A 22,747-nucleotide genomic window follows, 5' to 3' on the forward strand; every position below is an offset into this window, starting at 1 on the left:
AAATGGACATAAATGAATAGAGAGAGGGAGGAGAGAGAGAGCTCAGTGCATCATGGGAGTTTCCTGGCAGTCTCAGTCTATAGCAGCTAGGAGTTGGTCCAGGACAAGACTGGCCGGCCCTAACTATAAGCTTTATCAAAAAGGAACATTTTAAGCTTAAAAGTAGAGAGGGTGTCTGCCCCCTGGACAGAATATGGAAGATGGTTCCACAGGAGAGGAGCCTGATAACTAAAGGCTCTGCCTCCCATTCTACTTTTAAAGATACTACAAACCACAAGTAAGCCTGCATGCTGGAAGCTCAGTGTTCTGGTAGGTTCATAAGGTACTATGAGCTCTTTCAGATATGATGGAGCCTGACCATTAAGAGCTTTAAAAGTGAGGAAAAGAAAAGAAAAATTCTGGATTTTAATGAAAGCCAATGCAGCCAAGCTAAAATGGGAGTAATATGATCTCTTTTTGTAGTTTTTGTAAGTAAGCGTGCAGCTGCATTCTGGACCAGCTGGAGAGTCTTTAGAGACTTGTAATGGCAGCCTAATAATAATGCATTGCAAAAGTCCAGCCTGGAAGTTTCAAGTTTGTGTACTATTTGTTGCAGCGTTATTTTGAGAAAGGATGTGTTTGATTTTTGCAATATTAAGTAGATGAAAAAAGGCAGACCTTGGAATTAGTTTTATGTGGGAATTAAAGGACAGATCCTGATCAAATATAACTCCTACGTTCCTTACAGTGGTGCTGGAGGCCAAAGTAATGCCACCCAGAGTAGTTATGTCATTAGATAATGTGTTTCTAAGGTTTTTGGGTCCAAGCACAATAACTACCGGGATTTCCACTGGGTCCGTCAGCGGCGCCAAACGGCTGTGCCACGGTTTGCTCCGTCCTCTGCCCGCCGTCAATTCACCAGGGGCGCGTTACGGCTGCGGAGCGGAGTGTGTTCCGGGGAGAGAAATCTTCCTTTTAAAATGAAGTTGCACTGTTAAAACAGTAATTGCGGTAGCCCAATCAAATCTGAACGAATGCCTTTAGGCTATCGTAATTACTGTGGTAGCAGCACAACTAAACGGCCTGTTTTGTTAACTTGCTCAAATTTTGTTGATTTGGTCATTTTCTTTGATGTGTCATGTGTCAGTAGGCTACGTAGATAGGTGGTGTCTTTTTTTCGGCATAGACGCCTTTATTTAGCAGTAGACAGACAGGAAACATGGGAGGGATGGGGGTGTGACATGCAGCAAAGGACCTCCGGCCGGGATTCGAACCGGGGTCGGCTGCGTATGGGTCATGCACTCTTACCACTCGACCACCTGCGCGCTGATAGATGGTGTCTTTATCTGTCAGTTTTATTCGTGTTTGTTGCTGAAATACAATTGGGAGGCTGCACAGGTTGTTTTATTTTGAAGGACAGATGTTTTATTATGCCGATTCTGTGTCTGAATTCCTGTCTGGTGCGACAATCTGCGCTGTTGAGCTTGACGCAATTTAGAATTGGCTCCGTCAAAAATAGAAATGCTGTGGATTGAATCGCTGACAGACCCGGTGGAAATTGGGCTTAAGGTGTGCTTGTAGTTTAGTTAACTGGTTGGATTCATCTGGCTTTATTGATAGATATAGTTGAGTATTGTCCGCATAACAATGAAAATGTATGGAGTACTTCCGAATAATATTACTTAAAGAAAGCATAAGGTGAATATTATTGGTCCAAGCTCTAAAACCAGACTGAAAATCCTTAAATAAACTATTGCTATGTAGAAAGTCACACAACTGATTGGCAACTGCTTTCTCAAGGATCTTGGAGAGAGGTTAGATATAGGTCTATAGTTGGTTTAAACCTCAGAATCAAGGGTAGGCTTTTTAAGAAGTGGTTTAATTACAGCTACTTTAAAGGTGCTTACTGAGGGAAAGACTTCCTTAGGTAGCCCAGTTGGAATTGACTTGAAGAGACAGGATGATGGTTTGGATGAAGCAATCATTGAAGTTAGTTCTGTAAGATCAATTGGAGAAAACCAGTCTCAATAAATATCAGGTTTAACAGCAGTTTCTAAGTTTCCTGTGTTTGAGGATAAATCAGTGCCTATTGAGGGCAGGAGGTGATTAATTTGTCCCTAATAGTTCAACTTTTATCATTAAAGAAACTAATGAAGTCATCATTACTGAGAGTTATAGGAATACATGGATCAATAGAGTTATGACTCTTTGTCAGCTTAGCCAAAGTGCTGAAAAGAAACCTTGGACTATTTTTATTCTCCTCTATTAGTGATGAGTAATAGGCGTCTCTGGCATTACAGAGGGCCTTCTTATATGTTTTAGCCAGGCTAAGCGAGATTCTTCTAGTTTACGCAAAGTTCCCTTTAATTGTCAAGTTTGAGAATTATACTACGGAGCTATTGTCTGTTGTTAAATTATCTCCTTTTTTAAAAGAGTGATGGAGTCGAGAGTTGTTCGCAGTGAACCTGCAGCACTATCAACATATGATCAATCTGGAAGGGACTAAAATCAGAATAAGAAATCCCTGTTGTATTGAGACATGGTATTGAATTCAGTACAGATTGAATTACTTAATATTGTGACAACACTATCAGACAGACATCTAGTAAGAACATGTTTGTGTAATGGCATATAGTCCAGTAATAGAAATTCAAAAGTTATTAAATAATGGTCTGCTTGAAAAGGATTTTGAGGAAAAACTATTAATTGTTCAATTTCAATACCATAAGTCAGAACAAGGTCGAGGGTGTGGTTATGACAGTGAGTTGGTTCATTCACATTTTGAGAAAAGCCATTTGAATCTAATAATGAAATAAATGCAGTGCTAAGGCTATCATTTTCTTTCTTTTTTAAAGTCACCTACTATAATTACTTTATCCGTACTAAGGACTAAATTTGACAAAAACTCTGAGAAGTTAGATAAAAATGTGGCATACAGGCCAGGAGGACGGTACACTTTAACAAATAAAACTGGTTGTAGAGTTTTCCAGGTTGGGTGAGAAAGACTAAGAACAAGACTTTCAAATGATTGTGGGGTCTGGGGTCTGGGGTTGATTATTAGGTCTGAGTTGAAAATAGCTGCAACTCCACCTCCTCAGCCAGTGTCTCGAGCAATGTGAGTAATAATATGACTTGGGAGGAGTGGATTCATTTACATTGACATATTCTTCCTGACACAGCCAAGTGTCAGTGAGACAAGATAAATCGATATGATAATCTGATGTTAGATCGTTAATTAGTACAGCTTTGGATGAAAGAGATGTAATATTTAGGACTCCACATTTAATTCTCCTATTTTGTGGTTCTATTGCAAAGGTGGTATTCAGATTTTTGTGAGTAACTCCTCTTCTATTTACAGCTGATTTATTAGGTTTAAGTGGTCGGGGGACTGACATAGTTTCTATATATAATTGGGTGGGTAGGAGCGCCCTGGTGGTTGAGTGGTTGAGGCACATGCCACATAATCGCAGCGTCTCTGGTTTGAATCCGGCCAAGGACCTATGCTGCAGGTCATTCCCTTCTGTCTGTGTCTCTGCCAGTTACTATCTGAATAAAGGCCAAAAAATCCCCAAATAAATCTTTATAATTGGGTGGGTAACTGCTCTAGAAGAGAGAAGCGTGTAAGACTACCAATATGGGCCAGGAGGGCAGTACACAATAACAAATAGAACTAGCCATTACATTTTCCAGGTTGGTCGTGAAAGACTAAGAACAAGGCTATAATTAAGTTTAGGCCTAGGGTTGATTATTAGGCTTGAGCTGAAAATAATTTTAACTCCACCTCCTCAGCCAGTGTCTCTAGGAATGTGAGAATTCTTCATGACATAGCCAGGTTTCATTCAAGCAAAATAAATCAATTTGATAGTCTGAGATTAGATCATTTATTAATCTCAGACACATTATTAGATTTATTTGGCTTCTCCCAGATACAAAATAAATCTAATGTTTTACAATGCACATTTAATTCTCCTATTTTGTTGTACTAATGCAGTAGTGGTGTTAATTTTTATTAGATTTTTATGTATAACTCTTCTTCTGTTTACTTTGGATTTAATTGATTTAAGGGCCAGGGAACAAGACAGAAATCTAGGAACCACCGTTTCTATGTGGTTTTGGATGAAATATCCACTTTTAAACTTACAAAAATAAAAAAGCTTCAAAAAATTGAAACATAAATTGAGCATAACATAGAAAATGTGTGAAGCTGAGGGGCCCTGATAGCAAAGCATGGTCACATTTAGATTTCAGCCTTGACTTTTGGAACACCCAGATAGGCTCCATCTAAGGCGGGCTCATATGTGGTCAACGTTTCTGTTATAAAGCTTGGAGCCACACCCAGATGTGCTATAAAAGTGTTCGGTAAAATCTTACTTTCAATTCTAAAATTAACAGGGAGCCTATGGAGGGAAACCGGGATTGAGATGATTTGATGTTGTCTGTTAGAATTGGTAAGAAGCCTAGCGGGAGAGCATTAGCTTAACTCTAGAGATGGTTCTTATTTGCAGGAAGCAGGACTAGGCAACTGTTTTGATATATGGTTAACTATTTAATTCTGAATCAAATAGAACTCCTACATTTCTGACTTCATGTTGGTGGACAGGGTACCAAGACTGATGGGAATATTAGGATTTGTGGGACTGAACAGTATTATTTCTGTTCTGGAGTTGTTGAGTTGCAGGAGGTTATGTGCCATTCATCAGTCAACATCACTAAGGCAATCTGCAGCAGCAGCCAGGCTTCTTGGGTCCCTGAGTTTTAGGGTATATCAATGAAAAGAGACATTATGTAATTGGTGCAGTGTGACTGATGCCCACCCCGGTCAGCTAAAATAGTGTGGTCTACCATGTCAAAAGGTGCACTTGGGTTTAAAAAGAATAAAATTATGCTTAGAAGTTTAGAAATGGATCTAAAATGATTTAAAAAAACAACAACAAAGGGATCAATGTTAGGTTTATGTAAAAGTGGTTGCACCATAGCATGTTTAAAAATAGTAGAAAAAAATACATTTTCTAAAGAACTATCAATAATCATCAAAATAATAGGCCCAACTCTATAAATAACTTCTTTGAGACATTTTGTGGGAATAACATCAAGGCTGCATGTGGTAGGCTTCATGTGAGCTATGATTTCAGATAAAAATGACCGAGATTTGGATTTGAGGAGGCTGCAAGGGGAATTTGTTGCTGTATATTGATGACTTTCATTCTATTTTTAAAAAAGTAGAACATTCTCACATTTCTTTTGTGCGTTATTGATAAAATAACAAAAGGAAGCGTTGATGACAGGGTCTGATATTTAAAATAAAATTATGTGGTTAGAATGATTCGCTAAAATTAGATTTGAATGATTGATTTTTTAGCCTCTTCATTTTTTCCTCTCTCATTGCATCGTTTCAGATCTCATATACATATATATAATACATGTAAACCTGTCTATCCATTTGCGCTCATTTCTCCTACAATCTCACTAATTCTTGGGTGGATTCTTTCAGCCAGAGCTTTTTATCCAGAACTTCTTTATTAAAATTAGGATTAAAAGCAGTTTAAAAAGGTAAGGGGTATTTGTACAGATACAAACAAATTTCATATACATAAAATAATGTTATAAGTTTGTATAAGCTTAGATGTCATCAATGCTAGTGGAGGCAACTTTTGAAATGCCTTAAAAACTGTTTAATGACCAAATTAGAAAATAGACTGGGGAAAGGTGGATTGAAACATCGAGGGTTAAATTGGATAACAGTACCCAAATCCTTTATACTGTGTTGAAAGTGACGCCATCCATGCAATGCCAAATAAAAGCAGCAGTGATTGTAACTAGTTTTAGTGGCATCTCAGAGAAACACAATGCGATGCAAATATTTTCAAATGATAGGATTTCAGAGTAGAAGCAACTAAACCCTTTCTTATAAAGCCTGGCACATTCTAAATATGACTGCAGGGAAAGTTGATGTAATAGGGGACTCTAGAGGGGCAAGAGCTGTGGGCGTTGGACTGACTTCTTGGCCTTAATACCTGGAATTTAAAATTGGATAAAGAATCAGCAATAGCAATAACATGACCTAGCATATTGACATGATTGGATGAATGGTCTTTATTAACAATGCCTACAACTAAGAAATAGGAGTTACTTCACTAATGCATTTAAGTTTCTAAACTGGACAAGAAGCTTAATTTAAACAGTGTCCAGTGTAATGACCCCAAGCTCAAGGCGACCAGCTAGACCAGTAGTTAACCCAGAAAAAATGCAACAGCGTGTCTGTAAAACTACATACTCACAGTATAAATTGTGGTTTATTTCGTAGCATTTTGTAGTGTGACTGATTTTCAAAAATCAATAGGCTATCTTTCAAAATTGTGCGCTACCTCAAGCTTTCAATGGAGAGACCTGATGTCAACCTACCCCACCCTCACCCCATCTCTCACTGACCAAGAGATCTTCTCAACAGGCAGAAGCCTGCTAGTTCACAAAATAGAACTAGGGCTCCCACTGCAAGAAGGCCCACACTGACCCATATGGTGACATTGTATCATTGATTTTATTTTTTACCTAAATCCACCACCAGAGAGTGAAGGCGAGCATCACTTTCTTGTATAGAAATCACCAGGGACTGAAGCGTAGAGGTGTTGACATGACAGGTGTTGATCCATGTATGGACAGCAGCAGTAGGCTGATCTGGATGCCCAGAGTAGGTGGAGCCGTCCTATGCTAGTGGGACGGCTCCACCGTCCTGGGTGTAGGTTAGCGTCACCTTAATTAAGTCTATTTCGGGTCGTGGGTAAGAAACAGCACGGGGACAGCTTCTTCAGAGCAACTTGTGTACTTTTAATCTCTGCTCAAGAAAAACACAAGTGGCACCATGGCAGCACCGGCAACAAACTTGATACATGACTTTAGTGTGTGGCATATCATTCTGCCCAATCTAAACTACGGTAAACCCTATGGACAAACTACATGACTACAAGAAGTAGTTCCCAATCTAAATAACAATATAAAGAATATATTTATCAAATCCTTAACTATTCTGAAAATCATCTAAAACATCCAACAAATATCAAAATCATATATTTTTTAAAACAATTATTCATAAAAATAAATAACATCTTACACTAGGCTACACTTGAAGGGGCCAGAGGTTGCAGAGGGCTCCCAGACAGGTGTTTTGTAAACCACTTCCTTGGGCAAACCGCAGAATTGCAAGAGCTCCAGACCTGGAGCTGGAGTAATGCCTTGAGCTTTTAACAGCTCTAGGATTTCTGCACCTGATTCTTCTTGACGATCAGCAATCTGAGCACTGTTGTACGCTGCAGATGAGATTTTCCAATAAAACAGCCTCGAGCAGTCCTGTTTCTGAGTCCAACATCTAGAAAAAAAGAATACAGTTCCAAAATAAGCAGCAAAACCCATTGTAGCCTTGTCATGAAGTGACCAGCACAATGAAAGGTCAATGCAGAGAAACAAACAAAAAAAAACACTAACGAATGAAGGTGTGCCTCTGTGCTATTGGATAGATGTTAAGTCATAAAAGCCACCAAACACTGTGATGAAAATGGCTCTCATGAGGACGGTAACAGGAACGGATAACCAAGAGTTCCCTCAGAAATCACCAATTTATGACTTAAGCAATTTATTCAGAATTTAAGGCACACTTAACCAGCATGGCTTCCACAACATTCTGTAGCAACATGCTATCCCATCTGGTTGGTGCTTAGTGGGACCTTCATTTATTTTTTTCAACAGGACAATGACCCAAAGGGCTATTTGAACAAGAAGGAGAGTGATGGAGTGCTACATTACATGACCTTGCCTCCATAGTCACCTGCCCTAAAATAGCATGATTTGGGATGAGCTGGAAGGCAGAGTGAAAGAAAAGCAGCCAAAAAGTGCTTATGTGGGAAAAACTTGAAGACAGTTGTAAACCATTCCAAGTAACTACCTCATAAAACTGATTAAGACATTGCTAGGTGAGCAAAACTGTCATCAAAGCAAAAGGTGACTATTTCAGGAATCTAAAATATGAATGCTAAACAGAGAATGGAAAAGTGTGTATTACTGAGCCTCCTTAGTTTCGTTCAGCACATCCCCTAATCTCAACCTCATGGTTATTATTGTTGCCATGGTTGCAAATATTGCTTAACTTTAACCCACACCACGTGTCACCAATCTTAACAAAGTGATTATTTTAACCCAAACCATGATCTTTCCCAAACCCTTACGAAATGTTGATTGTGCCTAAACCTAACCTGACTTTAACCATAATGTTCTTACATCAAAGAACATCAATATTTTTTTTAAATGATTTGTAACATTGTTGGAACAGTGCATTACATAACATTTTGCTATTACATGTGAGCTGAGAGCCCTCACTGACATCATCTTTATTTACTCTTTATTTATCCTAATTTCAGATGATAAACTTTGTGAAGTTAAAAAAGTCGGTTCCATTAATGCACATGCTGCCCTTTGAGCTGTAAATAATGTTTAGTTATGCCCTTACATGCTGTTATAAATAATAAAAGTCCAGAAAAATATAGTTGATAATCTATTATGATGTCATGCACTACAGAACAGTAATATTCATTCAAAAAATTGTTTTGAAACTGAAAGTCCAAGTTTTTGGCTTGAAATTTGAAAAATAAAAGAATGTATTTAAGAAAAAAAATAATTATTATTTTATTTTGAATAAATTATTTATTTTCATCCAAAGCTTTTTATTTTTACCGAAATAATTCTGCCACTACCTGGTGGCGGAGAAGTCCATTATCTGATGAAGTTAAGAGGTCATTTGTAACTTTTACCAGTGCAGTTTCTGTACTATGATGAGCTCTAAATCCAGACTGAAAATCCTCAAATAAGCTGTTATTATTTAGAAAGTTACACAGCTGATTGGCAACTGCTTTCTCGAGGATCTTAGAGAGAAAGGGGAGGTTAGATATGGGCCTATAGTTGGCTAGAACCTCTGAATCAAGAGTAGGCTTCTTAAGAAGAGGTTTAATTACAGCTACCTTAAAGGACTGTGGTACATATCCTGTCACTAAAGACAGATTGATCATTTATTTATTGTGTTTGATATTAGAAAAAAAAATCCTTGAGTGTGACTTGTAACAATGAGAGTAGAATGTATATTCTTTCTCACGTGGATTCAATAACCGCCATATATCCACCAGACTGAAGTCCTCTGCCAACATACGTATTGCAGCTCTATCCCAAAGTATGCATTTATCACTAGGCCTACTATTGTCAATAATCCCATCCATCACTTGATTAAAATCTCCTGCCAAGATAACATCAGTGTATTGACATCGTGGAAAAAACTAGGGTCTCCCTTATTAGGAGCATATATATTGCATAATACTGTCCTAACTCCATTAATTAAGGGTTCAATACAAATAGCTCTGCCTTCTTTGTCCTTTCTTTGCTTTAAAATGACAAAGCTTAGGTTTTTGTTCATAAGAATCATCACTCCATTTATTTTGCCTTAGTAGGAGCTATGAAAAAACTCTTAACAGAACCATTTTCAATGGTCAATGTTTTTACCATTTTTATAACCGTCACTACCCAGGGGTGGAAAACACTTAACAGTCAGTATCTTTGTGCGTTCACATGGAAAAAAAGCCTATTTCAGGCAAAAGGTCTAATAGGAAAAGGTTAAACCAAAGATTAAACAGGATAGAAAAATCGTGAAAAGATCATTTCCAAAGGCCTGTGAAAACCTTAAATCCTTTAAAATGAAAGATCCACCTCCACAAATAAAAATCACAATAAGAAACAATGAATAGATTTAACACAAAAACTACACAACATTAGTTTAAAAAATACAGTTCATTATGTTCACAGTGAAAAAAAAACTAGATGTCTCAGACAACAGGAGCCAGATACATAAAACTCTTTATAGAGTTTGTGCAATCATACACAGCAATAGCTTTGTATAGCACTATTTCATTAATTCATCACATGGACCTTTGAACCATCATCAGCAGTGATATTACATCATCATTTTTAAATGTCAGAAATGTAATCAATGATTATTTTGTTATTTCTACATTTACACCTTATTAAATATCCCTTTGATGGCTCTTGATAAACGGGTAAGCCTGGTCTGAAGCACGCATGAAGAGTGTACATTCTCACTGTATATTCTGTTTATATAAATACCAGTTTATGTGTGGGAAATGGCATACGTAGGGTTTGTTTTATTTTGTTTGTTTGTTCTTTTGGGTTTTTTGCATATTGTTTATTGTAGATAGTATTTTGAGATTGTTTATCATATATAGTATTTAGAAATTATTTATATAGTATTATATTTCATTTTTTATCACTTATTACACGAATATGGTGTCAATTTTGAATTTCCCCCTCCGGGGATCAATAAAATGTACCCTTACATCTGGCACCTGGAATATTTGCACCTGTACTTTGTGCATTAACACTCAAAGAGCAATTGTGCTATGGCCATTTTATATATGTTTGTTTCGCTCACAGTATTAGCCCTACCTATTCATCGTAGCTGTAAGGAGTTTGTTTTGCCAGTCAGTGATGAGCCAGGTAGTATCTCAGAAAACGCAATGTCATTGCACACTTTCTATACAAAGTGATAAAGTGCACACACAGACCCCCCAAATATGATGAATCTTAGTTATACTGTAACTAAAACAAATTTAATAAGAATGTAATCCTCATCTAAAATGATTTAAATATACTGTAAATGTTTCCTATTGTTGACATGATGCTGATAATCAATAAATGTCTTTATAAATGTCTTCTTAAACTTTAAAGGGAACAGTGACATTGAACGCTATCAAATGGCCAATAAGAAAATTCCTTTCAAATACGCCAGACCCGTAGAAGAGTGGCTACAAGAAAAAGGTAATTTCAAACAAACATGTTTCTGTGCTTATGTGTGTTCATTATACTGATATAATGTGAAAAAACATTATGTGCAGCTCTCTAATGAGAACATGAAATGTATGTGCATGGTATCTATAAAGCTTAAATGGATTGTGTGATGTTAGAAATTCATATTGGCCGCAGGCCTGTGGCCAATATGATCATATATTTCACTAAAAGTAACACCGCTGCAGACGTTAAGGAGATAGAAGCAACGTGGGAGAAAACTGCTGCCTGAGTCAGTGCTTAAGTTTTAATGCACCACTCCACTGACTTAACTTACCTCACTTAAAATTGTAGCATACAGGTGAAAAAGTGGTGTAATGTATTTGGAAGCAACTAAAAATAAAATAAAAATAATAATTCAGAAAAGTAAGGCACATTTTGCTGGGCTATGATTGTACCTCGCTTTGATTTTATTCATATTTGACGTAGGCTATTAAGCAAAGTAAATATTCATTCAGTGGCTACTTCAACATGTAGTAATTTAAACCTCAAACAGAAAGCTGCTTAACACATATGTCCTCTCATCTAATATCCTGCTTAGTAGATTAACATTTTACACTATTTTACTTATTATACATATTGGAGTCATTGATTTTAAGACTAAAATGTGACGATGTGTACAATAAAATAAGATTAACAAGAAGGTAGAATGTTAAGAAATGATTGAGTGTAATGAACATGATACCGTTCTAACATATTCATCTCAGAATGAAAGCACATCCAATTGAGCCCTGAATACATCTCCAGACATAAGGCATAGCTAATTAATTCTGCCTCGATATCTATTTAGTTTAACTAGTTTCTTAAAGAAAACCTGCCAGCGAGCAGGTTATGTTCACAGAGTCAGTTACCATGGTGACTCAGAGTTTCAGTTACCTCTCTTTCTGGAACGGATAACACAGAGTTTCCCTCATCTCAGGGTTAACTTACTCTGAGTTTTCACATAACTTTCTGGAATACCCCCCGGTTCTTATATCCCTGGTCTCTGAAACAGCAGAGCCAATCACAGCAACAGTAGCTCATCAAACATAGAGTGTGTTTTCTGAAGTGGCAGGACATGAACACACAGCATGACAAATCTACAGCCAGAGGCCGATGGTGTGAGTTTTTTGAACAACTAATTTTTACAACACAGTTTGCTGAAACCATTTATAAATGGTTCACTATTGCATTAATCCAACACCAGTTCAGTCACAATTTATCAATACATCATAGTATCATAGTAAGTGATGTGACACAACATAGCTTGTACAGTAATGAATGTCAAGAATAAGGATGCTGTGTTTGATAATCACAAATACTTTATTAAGTCTGAACGTGTGTCTGAACTATAGGGAATCAATCTGTGATACAACAAAAACTTTCATAAGGCAGCTTGTAGGAACCATAAAAGGCTTACTATATTATTACCAATTCACTCTACGTCTAACTTTTTGTTGAGTTGGAGGGGCTAATGTGAGGGTGTGCAAAAAAGTGGGGTAACCCTTTCTATGAAGACCACATCTATAGTGCATTATGAGCGCATTCATAGTGAATTATTATGCTCATCATAATCAATCATAATGCATTATGACTACACTCATAAACACACATAATGCTTTATGATGCACTATATCAACAGTTATGAATAACTATAAATCTAGCTTATAATGACTTATAAATCCAGGGTCTTATGAGTGCTCTTGACTGGTTATAAACTACAGGCTGACTGATGGGGCTTATAATACATTATGACGACTTATACCCCTCTACACACACACCTCAACAATCAACTGTTATAAGGACTCAAAGTATTCTATAATACACCATGAAGGATCATAAGTTATCAATGTATGCTTTAAGTAAAGTGAAGTTCATATGGATGCATCTATAATGCAGCATACCTCATCATAATGTTTCATTGTTGGTGGTAAGTGTAACACATTTGCATGTATTTAAAATAATCTATGCTGCATCAAAAGTCATTATGTCAGATACCAAAATATAGAGAATTACATAAAGATTAGTCTGCTTTAGGTATATAACATTAAAGCCGGGTTTCAATCTGTAGAGAGCACACTATGGAGTTAGATTTGTGTCTTTATTACATGCGAGAAAATAAATGATCTGAGAAAAAAAAAATATTTGAGAGAAAAAGTTTTCATACCAATAGCAAAAGAGACTAAGAAAAGTTTTGAGAGAAATGTTGATGTATGTTGATATCTTAAATGTAAATGGCCTCATTAAGTGTTGCAAGGTTTTAACAACAATTCAAAAAAGAAAAAGGGAGTTATATTGTTTCTCAGAGAGACACATTTAACACAAGAGGAGATGCTCCAGTCTTTTCCTCCTCTCATATAATTTCCCAATGATGACCACAATTATGAATAACTTAAATTGCTTAAAGAGCAACTTGCAGGTTGAAGACCCCAGTGAATCAACGTGTAGGAAAATATGTAGGAGTTTGATTTTCATAAAGGTTATACACTACTGGGACACCTGGAGTCATTTTTGTGAAATACTTCTGCATCTAAAAAGCCAATCTGCAAGTAACATAACCAAAGGGAGTGAACAGTAAGAAACAAATTGATCTCAAGGCTAGTTTTGACATGCATTAGATAAGTGAAAAACTAATGTCATGCCATGTCCGACGGTAACAACAGCAGAGACTGCTGTGTTTACCAGAGGAACACGCCAGTACACACAGCTTGTATGACCAGTGTCTTTAACAGTCAAGGGAGAGAAATTATGTTATGGTGCGAGGAGAACCCTGGGCATGTGTCTTAATGAATGACCAGGTTTAACTTATAGATAAAATAATACACTAATACTGCAATACTGAATGCACGTTTTTAATTGATGTATCTGGATCTATCTTGAATAAATATGGTAAAGTGAAAAAATATCAATTTACCCTTTAAAACAACTAGAAAGGACAAAACTGCACAATGCTTCATCAGCTATTTCAAAATGTTTCAATCTAGCTCTGGCTCTATATCCAAATACACACAGAGATAGACGTTTTTTAAATTTTTATTAATCAAACAACCATGAGTTGTGAAAATATTCATGGGGTACTCAATACCCCATCATTCAATTATTCATTATGACATTTTTCCTCCAAATTTCATATAAATATCTTACCAGGTTTCAAATATAAGCATCTAAGAAGCAATTGCTTTCCACTGCCTCAAAAAAGCAATGCGCCAACATTTTGAGACCAACACGCCCATGGGCGCACAGATGGATGCAAGTGTATTTGCTTTTTAAGCAGCGTGGGCACTGGATGGAAAAATGACAACTGCGTCGGTCTAAAATGTTGTGCACCGGTGTAAGATGGGGCTCCTGGTGTTTATTAGCTGTTTCCGGACACCTCTACCTGTTCCAGAGGTTAGTGGAGTGACACAGAAAGCTTGAAACAGATAAGCATCTGTCCTTTTGAGAGTAATTCTTATTTTATATAACAGTGCATATATATACACATATAGGTATATGCTGGAGAATAGAGTGAACACATTAATCACTTTGTGATATGTTAGATACAACACCAACAGCAGAGGCTGCTGTGTTTACCGGACGAACCAGCCAGGACACACAGCTTGTATGACCAGTGTGTTTGCATCGCAGAACTTTTGGTTTTTCATTTCTGTGCCCATTAGAGAAGCTGCATACCACACAGACTTCTTCTCAGACTGCTTAAGACTTGCAGGATGTTCTAGAGATTCAGGATCTTACCTATTTTTTCCACATGACACATGCAGCTCTCAGCAAAAATATACAGTGAGGATGATCTGTTATAGTCATATTGATGTCATACCAACAACATTGATCTCTAGATGATGCACCAAAGCAGCATCTGTGTCACTTTTTCAGTGTTATGTCCGAACTGGTTTTCAAACTAACTGGTTTCCGTACCTAACAGCAGTTCAATCAGGAGAGACAAGTGAATAAAAAGAAAGATATTTATTGTATAGTACAATGAGAGAAACAAAGTATTTAGTAATAGACAGTCTTTGGCGCTTGAACTCCATGAGGACATCATCCCAGAACAGCTGCAAAATAGATCCCCCTATGAAGTCCAGACACTGTTGGTGGTGATTGCTGATGAGTCAGATAAGAAGATGGCAGAATGGAAGATGGACTGCAAATCCTGCGGAGACTAGGCAAGGATGGGATGGTGGTAGGGCATACATAACAGCTGTATGTCAGACTGAAGCAGAGAGAGAGAGAGAGGCATATTTAAAAAGACTGCAACTAGATGATAGGCTATAGATGAAGTGTGGTGTTTTGCTGTTGGTTGCCGTGAGTGACAGGTGACCACTCAATTTAAGACTACGCCCCTTGGACATTGACAAACCAGGAAATAGATGAACATGCATGAGAGAGAGAAAGCTGGAAAAGTTAACCTCCAGTATGCCTTTATGAAATAGTCTTCCTGACTGAACTTTCGCTAAGCTTCATTAGTTACGCTCTGCCTCTGTCAGAAGATTTGTCACAAATTCACAAACATATTACTGGCAATTTCCAAGTCGCATCTCATTCTACTGCAGCGAATATGACTGCATAAGTAAGCACTACATAACAGCCACCTACAATAAAAGGAAAGTTAAACAAATATAATCTTTGTAAATTTTGCGTCTGGCTGAACTCAATCTCACTAGAGCAAAAGGTAATATAACTCCAACCAACGGTCCATCACTGTGAGCCACTCAAAATTGTTTGCCTCCCTTATATATTGGTAAAATATTTCAGCATCCAATTAATAGGTAGATCTAGTAAAAAAAAAAAAAAATCAACCAGCAAGTTGCTCTAATGAATATTTCCTATCTACCAGATGAGAGTAAATTATGTATAAGCGCTATCTTTTCCTATAAAAGATAAAAAATAATTGGTTCTCGGTTTACATGCATCCATGTCCCACGCGCTCCAGCGCTGTCATAGGTTTTTAAGTGACCATGAAATCCAAACATTTCTCTCCTCTGGTTCAAGATATTTATTTCCAAAAACGTGTTTCTTACCACAGCATGGAGTGACAGACAGATCAAATCATTTCATTTCTTCGAAACAAAAACAAAAAACAACACTTAGCAGCGGTCTAAAACTGTATGGCTGCGTGCCAGAAACCGAGAGCCACGCCGGCCCCAATAGCTAACACTAATATAACACAGGTGCAGCAGTCACCTGTCTATAAAGAGGAGGCGGAGGTGAGAAACGCATCAATTATGCATTGCCATGTCAGCGTCAAATAATCAAAAGTAGCAATAATTCACAATTTCATAATTGTCATAATTCAACCAGAATATTTCATGTTCATATCTCATAATTAATCAGATAAATAATAATAGTAAACCAGAAAAAATCAAATATTCATCAAAACATAAATCAAGCATTTGGCTCCAACATTATGAGTGAATTATTAATTAAATGAATGATCTAATGGTATCACAAGGAAAATGAACAGTTCTTATTGGGGGTAATTAAAAAGAAGTTGGTCAGACTCTGGCTATCCTAGCGTCAAACTTAAAACTGACGGAGGATGTCCCTCTTACCAGATGCAGGTCTTAAATAATCCACTAAAAATTGTATGATAAAAAGAAGAAGAAATGAACAATATCATGGTATGGGAAAGACATGATAGCCTATTCATCAGGAAAAAGATAGTGGGACCACCCTCCAAAACAGCTTGAGCTACAAATCAAAGCACTAGTATATATGTGTATAATTTAACAAACACAACGCAGCAATAAATTAGACACAATTAGACAGCCTGTTAGCTTCTTCTCACAAAAGAGGTTTAAAAGTTACTAATATTTATAGAACTAAAACATTAGGATGGACGACCAACGAACTCAAAAATGCTTTCTTATTTTCAGTTTTCATGGAAAATGTACACATTCTTTATTACTCCTAAATGTATGATATGCATTAACTCCTAATGATTTAGTGAAAACAATGCAAACCAGCCACATATTTACTGTTTCTGCATTACTAGAAACATATTGGTAATCAGTTATAACTATAGTTATACATTATTTTTTAAATAAACCAAGGGGTATGAAACAATGCAATGTAAAATGTAGTCAGACATTTTAGTCAGCCATGAGTGTTCAATTGTGAGTAAAAATGAAGAAGAAAACATCAAACCTTTACTGATTATGTGACTTTGCCTACAAAACTGTTAAAATGTGTGTAGAGGTGCATGTGGTTATTTTGTTGCACCCTTGTTGATGCAGATTTATTAACTTGTCAGTTTTGCTGTCTTCAGATGCTGCAGGGATTTTATGAACTAAATGAGAAGCGTTCTTACTGTTTACATAAAACAGCTATAAAACACACTGTAAGAATCACCCTTTTTTCATCTGTAGATAAATGCAAACTGCCTTAACTACATTAACATTTGAATGCATCTACTGGGTGAAGAATGATAAATTAAAATAACTCATTTTTAAAACTTTAGAAATTTTAAGCATGAACTTCGAGGTCAGCATAAGACTGTTTGAAGCACTGCTTGCAGTGGTCGTTGCTTCATGGCAATAGGGCCCTTTGTCTTAAATCATGCAGCTATAAAAATGTATATGAAAAAGTGTTCTTTGTTGAAAATATCTTACATCTGGATGTCTCCTCTAGGACGGCAGCTAACAATTTTCAACACTCAAGCAACTGTTGCAATTGGTGGTAGTGATCGAGGCCGGCCATTTCAAGGTCAACTGTCTGGTCTTTATTACAATGGCCTCAAGGTGTTGAACATGGCCGTTGAGGGCAACCCTAACATCAAGATTAACGGCAGTGTCAGGTTGGTAGGTGATGTGCCCAGTGTGGCAGGCTCAGCCAGGACCACAGCCATGCCTCCAGAGATGTTCTCTACTTTCATCGAGACTACTACCATGATGTCCACTACCACCACACGGAAACACAGATCCTCCTCAACTGTACAGGTTTGGATAGACTTCCATAATAACATATTAAAACATGTATACAAAGAATGCTAATATACTCTATGTTGGACATAGTAGTCAGAAAACTGTACGATGATTTGAGTTCATTCTTATGAGGGTTGCAGAAAATAAAATATGTCATTGGGAAATTAAAGCTGGCTTGCTTGAAGTTCATTGAAGCACTGAACTTAACAACCAATCAGATCAATGATACAGTAAAGGATGCAGCCTATGTATGGAGTTGATCATGGTGCCTGTCGGCATTGTCCTTTGGTTGGTGCATAAATATTGTCCCCTGTGCAACAAATTATTTAGTTTGGAAATATTATATACATATTTTTATAACATTTATGATTGATTCATTAAGATTATGAACACAGATTTTGTGTTTTTGTTGTATTAACCTGGATTTTTTTAATATAAAACACATTGTTTACAATACAATAAAATAACAATTAGAGCAAAACCTTAATTAGAATTTATGTTTCCTCCCTTTGTTGTTGCCTTTACCAAATTTACGATATTCCAAAAATTTCCCAATGTGATTATTTTATCACATTTATTGATATTTGTATTAAATTCCTATTTATACTTCCTGATATCTGTCATATTACTGTTTGATCATTGCTCTCACAGCTGTAATGGATTTGTGTTTGAGCTGCACTCATTGCTAAACCAAACTGAAATTTTCCTGCTGCTGTTTCACATTAAAATGTGTTCACTAGTGAACCAATTGGACGTCTCTATGATGAAGCACTGAAATTAAATGCTACAATGTTACAATGTTACAATTGTTATGGAGTTAGTGGAGTTTTGGTAGAATTTCTGTTGTTCAGTTTAATGGTCATAAATGAATTTTGACTTATCATTTGTTAACAAAAACCCCCCCAACTCAATTCAGACACCTGTGTTGAGGTGAGGGCTGAAACCCACTCACATAAAGCAATATCTCAAGTTTGAACTCTAAACACTGCTAACTTACAAAACAAAAGTGGAGAGGATCTTTTCAGTGAGGAACAGGATAGAGAGAGAAGGGTGCCACATTCATTGTTCCTCAGGGCAAGGAACAATGGGACTGGACACTGCTAAAGCTAGTGTAGCTACACACATCTGGTCAGAGTTCCCCTTTCTTCTGTTTTATTATGTTTACCAAGTATCACATACTTTGGCTCTAAAATCATCCCAGCTTGTCAGACATCAATAACAGGGCCCTAACATGTCTTGCACTTGTAATAATAAGTGACACAGGTAACACCCTCGATGTACACTTCACATTGCTACCATATGTTCACAGATACAGGACTTCAAAATAGAGAGGCACTCAGAGCCTTTGTCCTTTCTGCCACAACAACCCTAAGCAAACTGCCACTTTGACATTGTTGATCTAAACTCTTATGTGTGAGTGCAACAAAGTAATAAATATGGGATGGAATACAGACAGGCATGTGTAGATGTGACAAAGTGTACATTTCAAGAATTGTGTATGTTGCTGGGTGGATGTGTGATGTATCAGTATGTTTGGAATATTTAGAGGCTGTCAAAACAAATCTCTCACTGGGAAAAAATAACTATCTGACAACAGAGCAAATTCCATCAACTGAGGGATGTGAGATGCAATTGAAAAGCTTTGAAAAAAACTGACAAATGAACCTCAAGATCTTTTCGTTAAACTACTGTTTCCAGGGTCAATAATGAACGTTCATGCTTGTCTTCTAACCTGTTTTGTATATTTTTACCTTGTCTTTGTGTATCTTTTTTTTCTGGTGGGTCTGTGTTTGGATGTCTTCACTCTGGCGGATGACCAACATTCTGCTCATGAAGCATACGGCAGATGAGATTGTTTCATCTGCAGAGTGTTCGAGTGATGACGAAGACCTGGAGGAGTGTGAAACTAGTCATGCAGGTGGGCTAGGTTAGTTTGCTTTTGCTTGCTTTCTTTTTTGCGTTCACTCATCTGCACCAGTGGATCAAGGCATCCTCAAAGCATCATACCCCCATGGTTGGTCAAAGTGTAACTTCATAAAACAGCCAGTTTAGTAACAGTGCCTAGCAAGCTGCACTACACATGACCCAATCCAATGACAGTTGAATTGTTAAATCACTTTCAATTTGAAATTGCTGAACAGTCATACATAAAGTTCATGTAGTATGTTGCCAGTTGACAACAACAGTAACACAGAAGGTCATTAATGTCATGAGCTACACTTGCACATGGGGTCATCCAAAGTGGTTAACATGGTCACCAACATACAAGCAAATTTTGTCTGATGAAAGGAAAAGGAAAAATAAGATTGAGTACATAGCATCACAAAATTTGTATGATGAATGGTGAACTATCATTAACCATTGATGCTGCAATATGTATCACGTTGTGTTTAAGTCACTGCTCCCACTATCCACTGCTCTGATTTTCATTGCAAAAAATACATTTTAACTGCTTTTGTTTTTAGGAGTACCATGATTTTAATTTTTTGTTTTTATTTCTGTTTCTCCATATTTAGATGCATAATTGGTTCATATAATAGAGAATTCATTGAATTTCTGTGTATAAGTTTTCCTTTTCTTTGGGTCATACTTTTGCTTGTTATTCTGTCTTTTTTGTATCTATATATTAAAACTCTAAGACAATAAAGCTCTGTTATAATGAATGAGAATCAGTTTTGAAAGAATTTGGGAATTTCCACAATTTCCACATTTTAGCAATTTTAGTGTGTTTGGTAGGAAACAAAAGTGCCATGTTGGTCACTCCCATACAAAGAATTTAACTAACAGATTATTTTTCTCAATGATTACAGTTCTATACCTTACATGCCAAGCCCTCTCACAGGCTTTTATATTGGTTTAATCCATCAAGGCTCTGTGGCACCTTGAGACAGATCTTCAAACTCACTACCCAATCAAGAAGTAGCAACCAGAACCTATGAAGCACCAGCGCACCTGCTGTTCATCTCCCTTTTTCACTTAGCCAACTTAAGAACAGTATACAGCACTCAGCAAATTCTAGTTGTCATTTCCCTGCAAGTGTGTGTGCACAGCATAGGAAATAAATGTTCCAAAATTCTTTGCTGAGTGCACCAGAGGGTGCTCTGGTTTCACTGAATTACTCTGTACAGCTAGTGATGCTTCTTATTATCTATTCAGACTGCTCACTCCCTGTGCACAGTTTTTATTCTCATCTATTAGTGATGAGTAATAGGCGTCTCTGGCGTTACAGAGGACCTTCTTATATATTTTAAGACTGTCTTGCCAGGTTAGGTGAGATTCTTCTAGTTTGGTAGAACGCCATATTCTTTCTAGTTTGCTTTAAGTGTCAAGTTTGAGAATTATACTACAGAGCTGTTCTCTCTTCTTTCATTATTTTCTTTTTTAAAGGAGCGATGGAGTCCAGAGTTGTTCTCAGTGAGCCTGCAGCACTATCAAAAATATGATCAATCTGGAAGGGACTAAAAATAGAATAAGAAATCTCAGTTGTACTGAGACATGGTATTGAATTCAGTACTGATTGAATTACTTCCTTAAATTTAGTGACAGCACTATCAGACAGACATTTAGTAAGAACATGTTTGTGTAATGGCATATAGTCCAGTAATAGAAATTCAAAAGTTATTCAAATATGGTCTGATAAAGAAGGATTATGAGGGAAAACTATTAAATGTTAAATTTCAATAACATATGTCAGAACAAGGTCGAGGGTGTGGTTATGACAGTGAGTGGGTTCATTCACATTTTGAGAGAAGCCATTTGAATCTAATAATGAAATAAATGCAGTGTTAAGGCTATCATTATCAACATCCACATGAATATTAAAGTCACCTACTATAATTACTTTATCAGTATTAAGGACTAAATTTGACTGAGAAGTTAGACAAAAAATCAGCATACGGGCCAGGAGGACAGTGCACTATAACAAATAAAACTGGCAGTAAGGTTTTCATCAGTACTGATGTTCTGTTTGTTCTTCTTCTCCGCAGGTTCAGTTGCAGCATTATGCGGCAACTGAAAATGCTGAGAAAGAGGCTGTGTGGATTTACGCACACAGCACAGCAGCAATAACTTCATTAACAACATAACATAACAAACTCACATATTTATGGACGCACACTAAAATAAATGTCCATCAGACATTCTGCCATCATCTGTCTCTCTCTCTCTCTCTGAGCATGATGAGTTCATGTGCGAAAAAAAGTAACTAAGCAAAACTAACTTTTACTCTGAGCAAATTTCAAACAAGCTACTTTTTACTTTTAGACTTTTTAGACTTGTAATTATACTTAAGTAAATGCACGGGTTAGGGTAAAGGTCATCAGATGAGCTTTACAGTTCTACAATGAGTGGAGAAAGCTGCTAGGGTCATAGTGGCTATGTCTCTGATTGGATCAAATTATGCAGACTTCACATTCTCTAGCCCTCAGCAATATCACCTTCTGGAGCGCATCTGCTTGTCTATGAGGTGCATCTGGGGGATGTGGGGTTTTCTTTTTTGATTGGGATGTTATCAGCAACCTTTTAGAGTCAATGCGATAACGAAAGCTCTGCTCCTTTTCCACTTCAGTCACAAAACAAACTCAATCATGCTGAGGTTTGACATCATCAATGTGGTTGCCTTCCTACGGGCAGGGGTGTGAGGCCCCCAACCTCCACAGCAAAGGTAACTTTGTTCCCCTCTGAGAGCCTGGTAGGATCCTGGATCTTTCAGTGTTGGTCCAGTGAAGGCCAGTGGAGAGCATGTTGATCCTCCTCCTGTACATGTTTTGCATTAATCTGGCAACATTTTGGTCAGCCTACAGCCAACCTGTGCAGTTACCTCCTGACTGGGCAGTGAGTGCAGAGATCTGTCTCAAGGTGCTCAGGCGGAGCCTTGATGGGGCAAACCAATACCAATACCAAAGCTAGGAGGGCTATGGAGATACTCATGGAACTCTTAGGTCATTTCTAGGTAACTACTATTTTTAACATGTTCA

At 37.1% G+C, this 22,747-nt stretch overlaps 1 protein-coding gene across 8 annotated transcripts in view; it reads left to right on the forward strand.

The window, feature by feature from the left end:
- nrxn3a (neurexin 3a) overlaps nucleotides 1-22,747 on the forward strand; it is a 240,686-nt gene that overhangs the window by 203,820 nt on the left and 14,119 nt on the right. For 6 of the 8 annotated variants that reach the window (XM_062440937.1, XM_062440941.1, XM_062440935.1 and 3 more), the window contains 3 exons: nucleotides 10,756-10,845; nucleotides 17,479-17,786; nucleotides 19,608-19,689. In XM_062440937.1, the coding sequence (XP_062296921.1) occupies nucleotides 10,756-10,845; nucleotides 17,479-17,786; nucleotides 19,608-19,689 (480 nt within the window). The remainder of the gene's footprint in view (nucleotides 1-10,755; nucleotides 10,846-17,478; nucleotides 17,787-19,607; nucleotides 19,690-22,747) is intronic. The other 2 variants (XM_062440942.1, XM_062440936.1) reach the window with 1 other exon arrangement.

The sequence above is a fragment of the Scomber scombrus genome, chromosome 19, assembly GCF_963691925.1.
Source record: "Scomber scombrus chromosome 19, fScoSco1.1, whole genome shotgun sequence".
Classification (NCBI taxonomy): domain Eukaryota; kingdom Metazoa; phylum Chordata; class Actinopteri; order Scombriformes; family Scombridae; genus Scomber; species Scomber scombrus.